A 19,004-nucleotide genomic window follows, 5' to 3' on the forward strand; every position below is an offset into this window, starting at 1 on the left:
AATGTTTGTGGCTCTACCGGCAGTTTCGTTGGCCCTACGTACCTATCCCCAGCCCTACCAGGCTACGTGAGTTCGTGGCATTTTGATATGCCTATAAACAACCTACAATTAAAAAAAAGTCGCAATACTGGAGGTCTAGAGTTTCATCAAATGAGGCTTCTAAGTACATTTTTTCCCATATTCCGAAATAGAGAACCCTTGCCAGGTGTGGGCGTAGTGCTCGCCTTCCATTGGACAGAATCGCATAGGGTAGAAATCAACATTCGACCGAAATAAAAATGTTTCAAAATGAACGGAAATTAATTCCCATTAAACCGAAGAGAAAAACTAGCTCCAGCACTTGGAGGCTCACATTGAACGGTCAAGGGAAATTAACAAAGCTCAATAATCATTAGGGCATATATTTCGAAAAAGGTGGCAACTAATTATTAGGGCCATTTTTTTTGGAAAAGGTGGCAACTAATTATTAGGGAAAATATTTTTTGGAAAAGGTGACAACTGAGTATTAAGGCCAATATTTTGGAAAAGGTGGAAACTAATTGTTAGAACCGATATTCTAGAAAAGGTGGCAACCATAGACATACAAGAGGAGCAGATGAATTTTTGACTCTAAGCACGGGTCTATGGCAGAACTCCTTCGTATGTGTGATAGGGTGAGTCGATTGAGGTGCCAGCTACAAGCGGCGAGGTAAACTAAAATTTTACCAAAGAGGATGTATAAGAGAGCAGACTCGTTCAGAAAAAGGGTAGGTAAAAAAAGAGATAGATACCTCATACAGTGGTGCGGAACTTCGATGTGCAAGACATTGGTTAAGGCGCGTTGTTGGAAACGTGGGATATTCAAAATTATAAACAAGCTGGCAGGGTCGGGTCAACCCGGGTACGAACCCCGTCGGCGACATTTTATACAGGGTGTTTCTGAAAAGTCCATCACAAATTAAGGGGCGTGTTTATGGGACCAAACTGAGCGGAAAGTACCAAAGAACATGGGGTGTACAACATTTTGTTACGGAGATATGGCCTTCCAAACATTCGCCCCTAAAACAAGGAAATATCCAAAAATGAGGAGTAACACTCAAGACCGACTAACCAGCTTGTTTAAAATTACTAGACAATTTCAATAGCCTTTAATCGAACAATTGATTTCTACCTTTACTAATCAGAAGCGTATAAATGAGTAGAAGTATGCCTACGGTGGTAATGTAAAATTAATCCCAAGTGACATGATGTTTCAAGATCTTCCCAGCACCAAGTAAAATGGTTCTGATTGAAGGGACTTTTATTAGCACAGCGTAAACAACGTTATTTTCAGGAATTAGTCCAAATGTCCACGGGCGGCATTACAAAAACGAGGCAGTCTTTCGAATGATACTTGGACATGTTGGAAGATCCCTGGCTTGTTCCTGTTATCTCAAACCGTAAAAAGCTACGCAAATCTTCATCATCACGGACAACACTCTTGTACGTTAGGTATGACCTTGAGAAAACCTAAAAGGACATCTCGAATGTATTTGAAAAACCCATCTCCAATTAAGGGGCGTGTTGTTTGTTTCCAACAGAGTAAACTCGCCCAGAGAACAATTACAATGCAGAGCCACGTTTCGGCGTTAATGGCCCACAAAGGTGGTCCCAAACAAAAGAACAAACTTTAATTTGTTTCGTTCAGTAAGTGTTTCATGTGTCATGTCCTGAAAATAACGTTGTTTACGCTGTGCTAATAAAAGTCCCTTCAATCAGAACCATTTTACTTGGTGCTGGGAAGATCTTGAAACATCATGTCACTTGGGATTAATTTTACATTACCACCGTAGGCATACTTCTACTCATTTATACGCTTCTGATTAGTAAAGGTAGAAATCAATTGTTCGATTAAAGGCTATTGAAATTGTCTAGTAATTTTAAACAAGCTGGTTAGTCGGTCTTGAGTGTTACTCCTCATTTTTGGATATTTCCTTGTTTTAGGGGCGAATGTTTGGAAGGCCATATCTCCGTAACAAAATGTTGTACACCCCATGTTCTTTGGTACTTTCCGCTCAGTTTGGTCCCATAAACACGCCCCTTAATTTGTGATGGACTTTTCAGAAACACCCTGTATATAAATAATTTTTAATATTTTCCGTAAATAATTAATGGAAGGAAACGTGTTTGTAGGATGCAGAGAATTAATACATTTGCAAGATGAAACGTTCACGAATTGGTTCATTATTCTAATTTAATAACTCATTCTCTCGTCGATGTAATCGCTACATACCACTCATCTTGTCACTAACGCGAAGGGGATTTAAATTTCCTTCACAAAAAGGCACGAGACCCGCCTCGAAATAGTTTGTCTTCGATTCTTAATACATGTTCTATTGTCTATGGTGGCAACCTATTACTAGGGCCAGTATTTTGGCAAAGGTGGCAATGGAATATTAGGGCCAATATTTTGGAAAAGGTGGCAACTTAATGTTAGGACTAATATTTTGTAAAAAGGGGAAAACCAATTATAGTAAAAAGCAGAGCAGAGCATTTCATAGAAATTTTCTGGGTTTCACCAAGCTTGGCTGTACAATTCCCCCCTCCCTTTTTCCGTGAAATGCCCACCTCTGGTAAAGTGGCATGCATCATCGTGACCCAGATTTGTGAGTCAAAAATAATGCCTTAAAACTTGGCACCGCGACCCATCCTAAAATTTGACACTGCCGACGGCCCTATAACACCTGAAAATATGATATAGTACACTTCTAAAAACTAGATGACAGGATTTAGGGAACATTTAAAGAAAATTATTATTTATAGGGTGCTTCTTAAATATTTTCGATAACCATTGCTATTTTTAGGACCTAGTTTAAATGTATGTCATAGTTGAATTATATATGTACTTGTAAATGTTATGGTTTAACGAAAAATAAATATCTTTGTGTACTGAGCAATTTTTAAAAAGTTTTTTGTTACAAATTGATTAATAGAGTCAATGTTTTGATGGAAAACACTTACTAATGATATTTTTTTTAAAAAAAGTTATGGATTTAATTTAAATAAAAACAACTGAATCATTTTGATAGAATTTTAAACTAAAGGTTTCGTAACCAAAAAGTACTAGTGACAAGGTTGTAATGGCTTTCTTTTATCCATCAAGAAGAAACTAGGTCTAGATTTTTAAACTTTAAACATTAAGATTGAGTTTTAACATAATCCTCGTTCGCTCAAGCTCCGAAATTGCAACAAATTTACTCTTTCTTCTTTTTGCAATTTTGAATTTATTAGGTTTAGCCTTTTAATTTATTTTTATAGTCAGGTTAATATACGAAATGTTACATTGTTCGAACCTATAGTAAGGATAAATAGTTAGAGCTCCACTTTATCTTTATCCATACCCGAAAATTATCCACAGAACTTACATGTTAAATCGTATTATAATCCACAAATTTGTTCATAAATAATCGGTTATCCACCAATTTGTGGATAATTGATCGAAAATGCCGAGCTCTAGTGGACAAATAGCAGCTTGGATGTAATGACAATGTTAGATTTATAGATTCTATCTAGAAAACTTGAAATTATGACATAGTACACCTCTAAAAACTAGATGACAGGAGCCAGGGATCATCTTTTAACCGATTTGTAGAAAAATATGATTTATACGGTGCTTTTTAGATGTTTTGGATTAACTTTGAAATAAATTAAAAATAGATGTTGCTATTTTTAGAACCTATATTAAATCTATATCATAGTTGCATTATATATGTACTTCAAAATGTTATGGTTTAGGCCTAACGAAAAATAAATATCTTTGTGTACTTTTTCTAAATATTTCTTTTAAATTGATTTTTATTGAACAAGTTAGCGTTTAGAAGGAAACGTTTATTAATGAAGATTTTTGACTTTTTGTAAAGTTAGGATTTTTCTTAAAAAAATGAAACAAAAACAAAACTTAAGCATTTTTGTAGAATTATAACAATAGGTTTCGTGTCCAAAACGTACTAGTTACAAGGTTATAACCACAAGGAGTTAAAAAAACTAGAGAAAACAAATATACTTCAGCCGGGCCAAAAACCTTGCTTGAAATAGAGCTCGGCATTTTCGATCAATTATCCACAAATTGGTGGATAACCGACTATTTATAAACAAATTTGTGGATTATAATACGATTTAACATGTAAGTTTTGTGGATAATTTTATAAGTATGGATAAAGATAAAATAACATGGATAATTGATAGATAATGCCGAGCTTTAGGTTGAAATCAACAAATATCCCATTTCGCGGAAAAAATATCGCTTCTGGTAAGGGTAATACAGGAGACGTTTGGTTTGGTATAGGCTAGGTTTCGTTAGGTTCAGGTTTTGTCCTTTTTTAGTCTCGGGTTAGTTTAAGTTTTATTAGGTTCACGTTAGTTTCAAAGCACAGACTAGTGTGGTATGAACGAAGAACGGAAGATGGCATTGTTTAGAAGTCAGTAATAGAGATGTGAAAATACCGTAATTTTTAAAAATGGTAATTTACCCTGTAAATTACCGAAACATTTCCGGTAAATTACAGATTAAAATTTTGAAATTACAAAAATTACCGCAATTTATGGTATTTTATGTTTTAACAGGCTTATTACCGCGGTAATTTTGTAATTTACCGGTAAATTACCATCCTAAAATTACGATAAGATATAAATCGGAAATTTACGTGGTATTTGGTAAATTACCGGTAATTTACGGACGGTATATTACCGACTCACATCTCTAGTCAGTAAGGATAGACTGGTGCCCAAGTGGGATGGACGAAGACCACAAGAAGGTGGTGTTTATAAACCAGTAAATACAGACTAGTGTTCAAGTGGTCTGGACAAAGACCAGAAGATGGTGGGTGTTTAGAACCCAGTAAGGACAGACTGGTGTCCAAGTGGGATGGACGAAGACCACAAGAAGGTGGTGTTTAGAAGCCAGTAAGGACAGACAAGTGTCTATGTGGGATAGACAAAGACCATAAGGTGGTGGTGAAGACAGATAATGCAATAGTGGCCAGTGCGTTTCATTAGACTTCAGTGGAATACAATTTTCCAGATTAGAGCTGGGCATTATCTATCCATTATCCACAAATTGGTGGATAACCGATTATTTATAAACAAAGTTGTGGATTATAATACGATTTAACATGTAAGTTATGTGGATAATTTTTTAAGTATGGATAAAGATAAATTAACGTGAATAATGATGAGATAGTGCTGAGCTCTATTCCAGATTTCCGTGAACTGTGAATCATGTCCGGATATTGAGAACAAGTTGGCTCTGATTTGCAATCTGCAAACGCGGTCCCCTGGGGTGTAACAACAGACAGACTGATTGACAGACAGACTGTCGATAACAGAACCTATCCTTGGCGTACGTCACTCGGAAGGATAAAAATAGTTTCGGCTTGATACGGTTCGAATTACGTCTCTTCGTGGTCTAAAAAATCTGGTGAGACTGTTATTTCACATGGCTAGATATAGCGCCATCCTACCGCTTGGCGAACAAACGCATCCTGAAATCTCTACTACTCTATGTGCCCCCATGATCGATAATAATAATCAACTTCTTGTAAATGTTTTACGTTCGTACCAAAACCGGTATGAAACAACATATACAAGTGTTTATTCCTTGCAAGAGGGTTTGTTTCTTCATGAGCGCAATTTCTTTCTTTCTGATTTCAAGAACGATTCTCAGTAATGATCTCTCCCATGCGTACAACTTCAAAACGCGGATTCCGTTCAAGATTTCACTCATAATTTTCATTCTGTTGTCCTTCAGCATCATCAGCTCAACCTAATGAACGAGATAATTAGTGAAACCATATTGTAGTCAAAGTTAATATTCACCTAAATAAAGTGAACTGGAGCTCGGCATTTTCTAACCATTTTCCACAAATTGGTGGATAACCGATTATTTATAAACAAAGTTGTGGATTATAATACGATTTAACATGTAAGTTTTGTGGATAATTTTCGGGTATGGATAAAGATAAAATAACGAGGATAATGGATAGATAATGCCGAGCTCTATTATCCACACTCTCTTTCATTCGTTTCTTGACATACTTGTTTTTCGCGTACCCGTAACAGACAACAAACAAACAAACGAACAAATACGAGCGCAGTATTACGTTTGCTTATTACGTAACCACACTGAGTAAAAATTTGGAGTATTACCATTTGGACTTCGGTTGCGTACGTATGTTTTCTGTATTGCGGAGAGGTGTCACTCAGTGCGTGTAATACGAGGGTAACTACTACTAAAGGGTAAATTACCGACTGAATTACCAACCCAAAATAGTCATCTTTGTCGTTCTGAAATATTTCGCGTTTTTATTTTACCGTAATATTATTATAAATGGGAAACAAAACCATCGCTTACCTGTAAATAGTATTTCATGATGGTGGATCTCAGTTTGATAGTTTGCATTAGTGTTAAGAGGAACCAAAACAGTGTCAGGATTCCTGACAACACAGTGCCACCACCGCTGCCGTAAATTGCCAGGAATAACGCCAAGATCTGCAACACGGGAGCCCACTTTATTTCCTCAAATCGTAAGATATGGAGTTTTTATAAATGTCTTACGTAAGTTCCAAATTCAAGAACCACCGCCAAATTGTCAACGACTTGAAAATCGCCAAAATATATTTGTTTACCAAATTTTAAGACGCTAATTGCGGCCAGTAACAAAACCGAGAGCTGAAAACACAAAACAAAACTAATTGTTACGCTTTAGAGACTTTTCGGACATTCGACAGATTATATTCCCGAGATTCGAAATTAACAGTGCCAAGAACGCGCTCATTCTGGACATTGCATTTGATAGATCCTTGCTAAACTAGGACTTACACTTTTCATAATGCAAATAGAAGAGCGACGGACGCTTCGCCGCTCCGACTTGACGATCACCGCGATTTCTAATGGGAGGAACACCCAGAGTATCGCGCATGGCACCCAGACCAGGATGGTCTTTTGAAAACACGGAGTCAAGTCCGGATCATCCGTGAACCATGTCAAATTGGCGTCCTGTTGAAAATAGTTACATACTTCATTATTAAACGCAATTAATAAAGTAATTTATCTCTTACACACCCAAAATGGAGATTCACAAAAGTCATCCAAAATGGTGAAACCCATTTTAAGATGATTAAAACTACATTCTTTGTAAAATAGTTGGAGAAATTTATTTAACAGGCCAGTCACTGTGATGTTATCCGGTGACGAACTAATCCTTTCAAAGTTTTGCAATCAAGCGCATAAAACTGTACATTCAGTCCTTGATCGAGTCTCACTCGCAAAACACAAGTGGTTGTTAGAACGAATTCGTTTACATTCGAGCTGAATAACAAAATAACAGACTTCAGGCGATATAATCTTTCTTTCATGAACTACATTTTGTCCGCTGGAAAGACTATATAAGAATCTTTCGATAGCTGATTACAGGCTATATATGTGGTACTTATTGATTAAATTTATTTAACAATTTATCCTAGTGAAGATAATCGAATCCTTAAATGATTAGAAGAATTCATTTCAATTTGACGTAAGATACGAGAGGTCTTAATCTCAAATTACTAAGAAGAAAAATATGTCAAGTCTGCAAACCAAAGCCAAAAACAAAAGGCCTAGGCCTCGAGGGAAGTCAAAGATTTTACAATTTGGTGTCTTGCCCTGGTGAGCCTTTGGCGACCCGATATTTGCGTTAATCCATAGTGGGACCTTGTCAGGTGTCTACTGTAGATAACGGATAATTCCTACAAAATGAGACCTCAAAATTTTATGGTTCATATTAGAAATCATCTTATCAAGATTATTTAATTTCAGCAGTAATTTTCCAAAATTCTTCGTTTTCGAACCAGTTGATGTTTTCAACGCTTTCGAATGAAAAACGTGTAGAGGCAGTACAATCCTCTGCATGCACTGAGACCTTGCTAAACGCGAGTGTTTTGCTTCAAAAACAAAACTCAAGGCTTCTCGCTTTCAACGCGTTCATCTCACCTTTTAGCAAGCGTTATTTTGTACGATATAGAATAAAGATAATAATTGATGGATGTTATGTAGATATAATAACCTTCTTGCCTTCTTCAGATTAAACCTAATCGCTCAGATTTTTGAAATAATAAAATTTAGAAGATAATTAAAAGTTCAATTTTGATAATGGGAAAGAGAAAAGTCTCATATAATTGACTCTGGCTGTTGAAAACTAGCGGGTTTTTGTTATTATCAATCGCCTCCGCTTCCTGAGACCTTTCCTTTAGATATTGACTTCCGAAATTTCGACTTGGTTTGAAATAAGTATGGCTTTATCCAGTGAAATGATCCCTGGTGTCATAGCCTTGTTGTAGGATACGTTTTTTAAGTGGGTGGCATATTGAAATATTGTTTCTCAATTCTAAGAAAGAGGAAACAGCTTTATCTTGTTTACATATAGTTTCCACTATAAGGGGCTTTTGCCGTTCCCTCAGTGTTGCCAGGCCGTAGGTGTCAATAGATTGCGAAGTGAAAAGCTAGAGGTTCAGTTCTTGACCAACTTGACTGGCAGAGGGCGTGATAACGCTGCAATGACGCTTAAGCTGAGAGAGGGGAGGCATGTTTTTAGCTCCTTCAGTGAATGACCTTTTCGATGTAAAAAAGGTGGTAGGCAACCCTCAGTATCGGGACATAAGAGGGGGTTGATACATTGCCGTCTCTGCCAACTCTCAGGACACAAAAAGACAACAGCGCTGTTGGCAAAAGCAAGATAGAAGGCAAAGTTTTAACCCCGTGTCTTTCCCTATTTCTTACATCGAAATGGTATATTGTGGGTATGTTTGTTTAAAAATGGTTTCAAACAAAAATCGGCTACAGTTATGTCACATTGGAATTGGAATTATGCTGCAAAAAATATGCCAAAATGGTATTTGCTTTAGTGTATTTTATACGCAAGCCAGGGCCCTATATTTTAGAAAGTGTCCTATTTTGTCCTATAATTTCACAATTCGTCCTATAAAGTCCTATATTTTAGGTATTTTGAAGTAAATTTATAATCCCAGCTGTATGACGTTTTAAACGCAGAATTATCAAGATCTCATTTTGTCAAATCAAAAACTCGCGAACCTCGCTTCGCTCGCTCATCAATTTGTTACAATAAATTTTAAAGTAATTCAACTTAAACCATTTATTTTTTGGTATTTATATGAATTGATAACAATTACTTTGCGTTCTGAGTTGCGTTTAAAAATAACACAAATGAAATTCGCTAAGCTCAAATGTAGCACAGCAAACCTTAAAAATATTTTTAATTATTAATCTCTGAAAAATATCTCTTCCAAAATGACCCTTTAAATAGCTTGATTTGGTAATTTTCAGTCACTTATTCAAGTAAATCTGAATACGTGTCTGTGCCAGCCCTTCAGTATTTGATTAGATCCATATGCGATTTAACACACTTTAAGGAATCTTACATTCTCCCTAAAATAAAATTATAAACGCTGAGTCCTATATAATCCTATAATTTGATAAATCTGGTCCTATTAAATCCTATTATTTTGCGAAAGGAACCCTATTTTTCCTATTAAAAAAATCTCTAAAAGAGTTATGGTGCCCTGGTAAGTTGAATTGATTACTTTTATAATATTTTCAAATGCGTATATTTAAATTTCACTGTAGGATGAGGTTAATTACATTCCACTTTGGGGTATTATAACTCTGGGTCTAGAAGAGATACGGAGAAACCCTTTGAACATGTCATAGTGTCAATTCTTCCCTTTTCAACGATACTAGGTACTTGGGGTTGTAACAATCTGAGATAGAGTAAATATTGATACAGACAGAAACAATATAATCGATGTTCTCTCCATTCTTTTTTTGCCATATATATATATTTTTTGCCTTGGAAAGGGCAAGAAAAAATCTTAAAGGAAAAAGTGAGATAACATAACATTATACCTTAAAAGAATGGCCTTTTTCTTAATATAAAAGGAAAAATATTGAAAAAAAATTAATGATCTCTTATTACAAAATAATTAGCATTTAATTATTCTTAAAAACGAGGGCTACTGCGCCGCCATTGGTTAAGTTGCGTCTGCTAAATGGAACCTCTTACCCCTAAAAGGATTGGTTGAATTCTCACCGACTGAGGTAGGTATGGGTAAGGTATTAGTAACGTCACGAAAGTGAATTGAGCCGCTTGTAATGGAAACATGTGTTTTTCTCGTTGAATGAAGACAACAACGTTTCCGAAATCCGAGGGGTCGGACGTTCGGCATTTTAGTGTAAGGGATTTTGAGATTTCAAGATTTTGACCAAGATTTTGAGATTTTCCCCAGATTTTGAGATTCTGACTGAGATTTTAGAAATCTTGAAATCTACTCCAAGATTTTAAGATTTCGGGATTTTCAATGAGATTTTCAGATTTTGAAGGAGATTTCGGGATTTGGAACAAGATTTTTAGATTTTGAAGGAGATTTTCAGATTTTGAGGGAGATTTTCAGATTTTGAGGAGATTTTCAGATTTTGAAGGAGATTTTCAGATTTCGAGGAGATTTTCAGATTTTGATATTATGGGGTGATATTTCGGGATTTTACGTTAAGATTTCGGGATTTCTAGATTTTAATGTGGGATTTTTAGATTTTAATGTGGGATTTCGGGATTTTAGGTGAAGATTTCAGGATGTTCAGATTTTGAGGTAGGGATTTTGGGATTTTCAGATTTTGACGTGAGATTTCGGGATTTTGACATTTTAAGGGTAAGATTTCGGAATTTCGAGATTTTCGAGAGAGATTTTAATAGATTTTAAACGAACTGTACGGGATTTTGACAAACGTCCGACCCCTCGCCGAAATCCTTATGAAATTTTGAAATGTTACAAGCTGGTAAGCGTCAAGTTAATGAAGTTCCAGATTCTAGGAATGTTTTTTCTTGTCTTCATAACATAGGTGTTTGTATACAGGTTAGGTTGCTATGATTCCTAATATTAATTAATCAAAACTGTCTTTGTACACAAAGACGCGAAAAAGTAAGAGATAAGTGTAGAAAATTAATTGTTTGAAGTAACAGATATTCAAATTTTCATTTTTGAAGACGTGATTATAAAACATCAATTATTTGAAAAAATTTCTTATCTTAGTTTTTTTCACCACAATTCCTTAAGTAAAATATTTTATCCTTAAACATGTGCATCATTTTAAAAATAGAAAACGTATGCATTTTATTTTATTTTTAAAATTTAGAGTTAGTTTGAGTATTCGGGCCTATAAGGGGAATAAAATGGGCAGAAAATTGTTGATAGCAGACAAAATAAAACAAGCATGAAAACTTAACAAAACGTGTTCGTTTATTTTAACGTTTTCGAGGTTTCAAAAATTGACGTGTTGTATATCTCTCAAAGCTACAGATCCTTTTGACTCTAATTAAACTACATCACAGTCAAAGGGCGAATGTAATTTTCGGTTCGCAATATTTTCAATTTTGAAATATAAAAATAAATACTTCTAGCTCTATTTTTCAGATATCTGAGTATTTGAACTTCCTCGAAGCAAATGTTTCTCGAAAATAAACATAGTATCAAGGTAGTTTCTCTGAAATTTTTGTGAAAAAAACTAAGATAAGAAATTTTTTCAAATAATTGATGTTTTATAATCACGTCTTCAAAAATGAAAATTTGAATATCTGTTACTTCAAACAATTAATTTTCTACACTTATCTCTTACTTTTTCGCGTCTTTGTGTACAAAGACAGTTTTGATTAATATCTGTCACTTCAGTCTTAATATGAATTAAAACTGTTTGGAAACTAGTATTTTAAAACGTATACTGAAAAGCAGGCGCTCCATTAAAGTCTTGTGGTGTTGCGCGTATATTAGTTACCACGTTTGAACTAACAAGGCCCTAACCATCTATTATAGAAGTATTAATCTTGATTGCTTCAACGCCCAGTCCAACTCAAATTGCCTTCCCGTCGTTTTCACGTGCAAAGCACAGTGGATGCAATAATACAAATAGATTCCGAAGACTTAGGCTAAAAAATCATTACGTAGACCTGTGTACAAAAACAATCTATACACCTGTGCACAAACATATTCCAGAGACCTGAGCTGGGTGACCACATTTCCTAAATTTTATAATTTTTCCTATTTTCGGATGTCTTCCTATTAGTTCCTATAATTTCGATAATTTTCCTATATTTTCCTATTTTTTGAAATTGTAGATATTTTGTGCGCTCTCACTTTTGGTTTTGTTAAATATCACCAAAGCTATGGAAGCCTCTAAAAATATTTGTCAGGGAAGTCAGTGATGTTTTAAAGTTATAGCATATGTTTCTAAGATTACGTTCCATAAGTATGACACTTCCTATGTTTCGAAATGCTAGAGACTTAATGAGAGCTAGTTCGAGAACGACGCGAGAATTGACTACACGTGATTTTCTACTCCATCTTCCTATTTAGTCTGTACTAAGCCTTTGACAGGGCCTCATCAGGCGTCGCTTTACGAGAATCTAAGACGTTTCATTTACATCACTTCGAGACAAGCTCTCAGTTTCCAGTGACAAATTTATGTAACATATCTTACGAACTTATGGTTATAATTAAACCAAAGCTCCTTTGTAAATCTTGTCTTATTACTTTCAAAGCATTTGCAACCTATATTTTGTAAAATTCAGTAAAATGTACCCATACTTGATGGAAGTCCTTACTACACTCAAGCGATGCCGCGGGTAACAGCTAGTCTCCTATAATTTCCTGTAAATCAATTGTAAATTTCCTATTTTCCTATAACTATTACAAGGTTATTTGTGGTCACCCTGAGTGCACAAACATATTTCGTAGATAACTTAGGCTTGTGAAAACACATGTCATATAATTGTGTACAAACAGATCCCGTAGACTTGTGCACAAACAGATCCCTTAGAATTGTGCACAAACAAATCCCTTAGAATTGTGTACCAACAGATCCCGTAGACTTGTGCACAAACAGATCCCTTAGAATTGTGCACAAACAAATCCCTTAGAATTGTGCACAAACAGATCCCTTAGAATTGAGCACAAACTGATGTCATAGACTTGCGCACAAACAGATGTCATAAACTTGTGCAAAAAGAGATGTTATATACCTGTACAGAAAAAGATTCCATGGACCTCTGCACAAAAACATTCCATACCCCTATGCTCGAAAATATGCTCAAGAATATCTCGTACACCAGTGCACAAAAATACTGCATATCCATTTGCACAAAAATATCCCGTATCCATTTGCACAAAAATATCCCGTATCCATTTGCAGAAAAATGTTCTTTAGACCTGTGCACAAACAAATGCAGTGGCCTTTGCAAAGACAGATTCCTTAGACCTCTGCACAAACCGATTCAGTAGGCTTGTGCACAAAAATATTCCGTAGACCTGTGCACAAAAATATTCCGTAGACCTGTGCACAAACAGATACCGTAGACATGTGCACAAACAGATTCCGGATACTTGGACACAAACGGAAGTCACAGGGTTGTGCACAAACAGATGTCATAGACTTGCACAAAAAATACATCATAGACTTGCGCAATAAGAGATGTCAAGGATATGTGCACATCAGATTCCACGGACTAGTGCACAAACAGAAGTCTTAGACTTGTTTCCATAAAGATTCCATACCCATTTGCACAAAACAATTTCATACCCATTTGCACGAAACGATTCCATACCCATTTGCACAAAACGATTCCATAGACCTGTGCACAAAAATATTCCATAGACCTGTGCCCAAAGAGATTCCATAAAACTGTGCCCAAAGAGATTCCATAAAACTGTGCCCAAAGAGATTCCATAAAACTGTGCACAAAAGATTCCCTAGACCTGTGCTCAAAAAAAAATGCCGTAGGCCTGTGCACAAACAGATGCCGTAGACCTGTAAAGAAACAGATTCCGTAAACCTGTGCACAAACAGATGCCGTAGGCCTGTGTACAAACAGATTCCGGAGATCTGTGCACAGATTCCGTAGCCATGTGCACAAACAAATTGCGTAGACTTGTACACAAGTGGAAGTCACAGGCTTGTGCACAACAGATGTCATAGACATGTTCAAACCAGATTCCATAGTTTTGTGCACAAACAGAAGTCATAGACATGTGCACAAAAAAACATTCTATAGACTTGTGCACATCAAGTTTCCATAGACCTGTGCACAAAAGATTTCATAGAGATGTGCACAAAATATTTCATGGAACTGTGCACAAAACATTATATATGCTTGTGCACATAAAGATTCCTTAGACCTGCGCGCTAAAGATTCCATAGACCTGTGTACATAAAGATTTCATACCCATAGCACAAAACTATTCCATAACCATTTGCACAGAAATATTCCCTAGACCTGCGCACAAAATATTTCATAAAATTGTGCTGTGCACAAACAGATTCCATTGACCTATGCACAAAATATTCTATTAGCTTTTGTGTAAACAAGTGACATAGACCTGTGTACAAAAATATTCCATGGACCTGTGCACAAAAACATGCCATGGACCTGTTCAGAAACATTCCATACCCCTATATGCTCAAAAATATTCCACACCCATTTGCACAAACCTTTTCCGTAGACCCGTGCACAAACAGATGCCGTAGACTAGCGCATAAACAGATTCCATAGATTTGCGCACAAATATTAGACTCGTGCACAAATAGATTCCACAGACTTGTACACAAACAGAAGTCACACGGTTTTGCACAATCCGATGTTATAGACTTGTGCACAAACAGATGTCATATGCTTGTAAAAAAACTGATTTCATAGACTTCCTCAAAAAAAGAGGTCATCGACATTTGCTCAAGAGATTATGTAGACTTGTGCACGTAAAGATTTTTCACACTTGTGCACAAACATATTTTGTAGACCTGTACACACAGATACCATAGACTTGTGCAAAAATAGATGTGAAATATTTGTGCAAAAACACATACCTTAGACTTTTGCACAAACTGATGCCATAGACTTGTGCACAATCATATGTCCTAGACCGGTGTACAAAACATTCTATAGATTTGTGCACAAACATGAGTCATATACCTGTACACAAAAATATTCCACGGACTTCTGCACAAAAACATTCCATATACCTGTACACAAAAATAATCCTTGGACCTCTGCACAAAAACATTCCATATCCCTATGCTCAAAAATGTTCCTTACCCATTTGCACAAAAATATCACGTTCACCTGTGCACAAAAATATCATGTACACCTGTGCACAAAAATATTCGGTATCCATTTTCACAAAAATATTCCGTACACCTGTGCACAAAAATATTCCAAATCCATTTTCACCATAATATTCCATACACCTATGCACAAAAATATTCCGTACACCTGTGAACAAAAACAGTTCGTACATCTGTGCATAAAAATATTCCGTATAGTTGTGCATAAAAATATTCCGTACACCAATGCATAAAAATATTTCGTACACTTGTGCACAAATAGAATCACAGGCTTGTGCACAAATAGAATCACAGGCTTGTGCACAAAGAAATGTCGCAGACTCGCGCAAAAAGAGATGTCATAGACATGTGCACATCAGATTCCATAGAGTTATGCACAAACATTTTCATTGCCCCTATGCTCAAACAGATTTCAAACCCTTATGCTCAAAAAGATTCCATACCCATTTGCACAAAAATAATACGTAGACCCGTGCTCAAAAATATTCCGTAGACCCTTGCTCAGACAGAAGTCACTCGCGTGTGCACAAACAGATGTCATAGACTTGTGAATAAAAAGATGTTATAGACTTGTGCACAAAGAGATGTTATAGACTTGTTCACACACAGGTGTTATAGAATTGATCACAAACAGGTGTTATAGACTTGTTCACAAACAGATGATTTAGACTTGTGCACAAACAGATGCTTTAGACTTGTGCACAAACAGATGGAATAGACTTGTGCACAAACAGATGTTTTAGTCTTGTGTACAAACAGATGTTTTAGACTTGTGCACAAACAGATGTTTCAGGCTTGTGTACAAACAGATGTTTTAGACTTGAGCATAAACAAATGTTATTGACTTGCGCAAAAAGAGATGTCATAGAAATGAGCAAATCAGGTTCCATAGACCTGTGCACAAACAGAGGTCGTAGACCTGTGAACAAACAGAAGTCGTAGACCTGTCCACAAACAGAGGTCGTAGACCTGTGAACAAACAGAAGTCGTAGACCTGTGCACAAACAGAAGTCGTAGACCTGTGCAAATAAAGATTTTTCACTTGGACACAAAGATTCTTCAGACTTGTGTGTGCACATAATGATTCTTCAGACTTGTGTGTGCACATAATGATTCTTCAGACTTGTGTGCACATAAAGATTATTCAGACTTGTGTGCACATAATGATTCTTCAGACTTGTGTGCACATAAAGATTCTTCAGACTTGTGTGCACATAAAGATTCTTCAGACTTGTGTGCACATAAAGATTCTTCAGACTTGTGTGCACATAAAGATTCTTCAGACTTGTGTGCACATAAAGATTCTTCAAACTTGTGCACATAAATATACCATAGACCCATGAACAAAAAATTCCATAGACCTGTGCACAGAAGATTCCATACTCCTATACTCAAAAGGATTCCATGCAGATTTGCACAAAAACATTCCGTAGACCTGTGTAAAACAATATTCCATAGGCCTGTGTAAAACAATATTCCATAGGCCTGTGTAAAACATTATTCCAGAGGCCTGTGTAAAACAATATTACATAGGCCTCTGCACGAAATGATTGCATAGGCCTCTGCACATAGAGATTTTATACTCCTTTGCACAAAAATATTCTTTAGGTCTGCGCTTAAACAGATTCCGCAGACTTGTACACAAACATATGTTATAGTTTAGACTCGTGTAAAAATTTAATTACCTATAATTGGTAATTATCTTTAATTGCTTATTTTGTTTAATTAAGTTTAATCTGTACTTCGCAACTAAATTAGTTGGACGCGCAATAGTTATAATGACAATTAAGCTAGCTAATTGCCCTACCAATTTGATTATCCGCAGTAAAACGACGTAAGTCCTAGAACGACTTTCTTTATTACTTATCCCAAGCAAAAAAGTCTTAAGTTCCACAGTTTAAAGGTAAACCACGTAATTCGGAGCAGGTACTTAAAACTATTAAAAACAATACTTAAACTTTGTTTTTCTTAATGAAACAAAAATTGGCGCCCACTATAAAAATGGGGCTTTCATTTAAGACCGTTTTCAAATCTATCAAACGTATAGTTATTTTTGTAAGGGTAGTTACAAAATGGGTAAGTTTAGAAAATTTCCCATGTTATTTCTATGGAGATTCTCTAGTTTTTCGCCAAAATCTGTGATTAATTTTATGGAAATGAAAACTACCCTTAGCAACTTTATGCTTTATAAAATAAACTTTTAGGTGGATCATCTTGAAATTTTTACCACATATTAAGGGCCCGGATTTTAGTTCAGTAGAAAAATTTCGAAACAATAAACTTAATACGAAAAAAGCTAAAACCAATCCAAAAACCTTCCTTATACATTAAAGCCGTCATCAGGCCTTATCTAAGGGAGCTACCGCTCCCTTAGAATTATTGTTAGGCTTAATTTCCAACATTTATTGGGTGTCTCTTTATTTAATAACTTTTGAAGTTCTCAATCGATTTACGCGTCGTAAACATTTTTGGCTTCTGCATGACAGCACACGTCCAATGAGCCCACACTCAAGTCGATTGGACTGTTTATTCGTGACGTCATATTTGGGGGGTTTGCCATTTCTGTTATAATTTCCACTTTAATGATGCTACGATGACCATTTTAATTGCATCAGATTTTGCGTCAATATTCTTATCTAAAAAGTCTACACTCGACTCTCTAGCCCCATTAGAAAGAAAATGGCAACCACATAAAAACGGCCAGAAACTTATGATCACGACTGTACATACTTTAATTCAGAATTTTAGAAAAAATGGCAATGATATTATGGATACAGTTACCCAAACCTTAAAATGGAATATTAGTCAACTAAATTAATTCTTGATGAATACGAACTTTATTCTAGTTGGAGAAAGACTTCCAAAAGAGTGAAACGGGATATAACATGACCTTTTTAATATTTTAAGTATCACTTATACATTTCCAAAGTTGAAAGGAAACTATGTGTTTAACTTTCTGGTAAGGTTTCTCCGATTTGGTATTTTAACATTTTGGTCTCGCGAATATTTTTTGCGGGGCTAGTTTGGTATTAGCCCATTTTTTTTGGAAAACGTTAGGTAAGATGAGATAACGTTTGGTTAGGTTAGTGTTTCCATATAACGTTTGCAAACATATAGGTTGTATATTCTAAACAAATAAATCCGATCGGAAACAGAATAATAAGAGGACCTGTTTCCCAACACCTTCAGCCTCAAATGAATTAACGACACTGAGGTGTTTGGTTTCCGGTTACATGGGTTTGAAATTTTCATGGTAAACAAGAAACGGTACAATTTTGGTGTTTGTTTGGGGCAATTAGTGAAGCTAGTATCTAAAAAAAACATACCCGCAAAATAGAAACGAACAGAAATATAGCTTACGGGCGCATACTCATGAATAAAGGTTCGTATTATTGTTATTATTTTTTTTTTTCAGAGTTTATTCGAAAAATGATACTTATATTTTGCGAAATGATTCTGTATATAAAAAGAGAGCTTTTATTAAAGGTATGAAAACAAACCGTGAGGCAAATTTTAATAGTAAAATATTGCCAGAGATTTTAAAGCCAATTCAATTTAGTTCTATTCCCTTCACTGCAAATAGAAATGGAAATTCTCGTTACGTCTAAACTAAAGCTAGAACGCTTAGCTCATGCTACTGAATATTCCAAAAAAAGACATTTGATTTTGTTTAGTAAGAGAAAGGATTTATTTATATTCTTTCCAAGCTAAACATGCGTGACAATTTTAAAGGGATATGAAATGGCCAAGTAATATAACAAATTCATTTACCTGCTAGCACAAAAATACTGGTATTTAAGTTAGGAGAAAATCTCTAGCAATCTTATGACGT

The 19,004-nt window shown here is 35.6% G+C and overlaps 2 protein-coding genes across 2 annotated transcripts; both read right to left on the reverse strand.

Annotated features, from left to right (window-relative positions):
* Positions 1-5,530: 5,530 nt before the first annotated feature.
* Positions 5,531-6,499, reverse strand: LOC149708806 (ATP-binding cassette sub-family C member 3-like). The gene is made up of 3 exons (XM_089862807.1): positions 6,368-6,499; positions 6,163-6,300; positions 5,531-5,779 (listed from the first exon to the last, which is right to left on the reverse strand). Exons 1-3 carry the CDS (start codon positions 6,413-6,415, stop codon positions 5,564-5,566), a joined length of 402 nt encoding a protein of 133 aa, XP_089718933.1. The 5' UTR covers positions 6,416-6,499; the 3' UTR covers positions 5,531-5,563.
* A 57-nt stretch (positions 6,500-6,556) lies between these two features.
* Positions 6,557-8,272, reverse strand: LOC149708807 (ATP-binding cassette sub-family C member 2-like). The gene is made up of 3 exons (XM_089863869.1): positions 7,079-8,272; positions 6,836-7,012; positions 6,557-6,685 (listed from the first exon to the last, which is right to left on the reverse strand). The coding sequence occupies exons 1-3, from the start codon at positions 7,121-7,123 to the stop codon at positions 6,557-6,559; spliced, it is 351 nt and encodes a 116-aa protein (XP_089719995.1). The 5' UTR covers positions 7,124-8,272.
* Positions 8,273-19,004: the final 10,732 nt, after the last annotated feature.

The sequence above is a fragment of the Phalangium opilio genome, unplaced genomic scaffold, assembly GCF_054372755.1.
Source record: "Phalangium opilio isolate 3A_F unplaced genomic scaffold, DU_Popi_V2 ptg000013l_1, whole genome shotgun sequence".
Lineage (NCBI taxonomy): Eukaryota > Metazoa > Arthropoda > Arachnida > Opiliones > Phalangiidae > Phalangium > Phalangium opilio.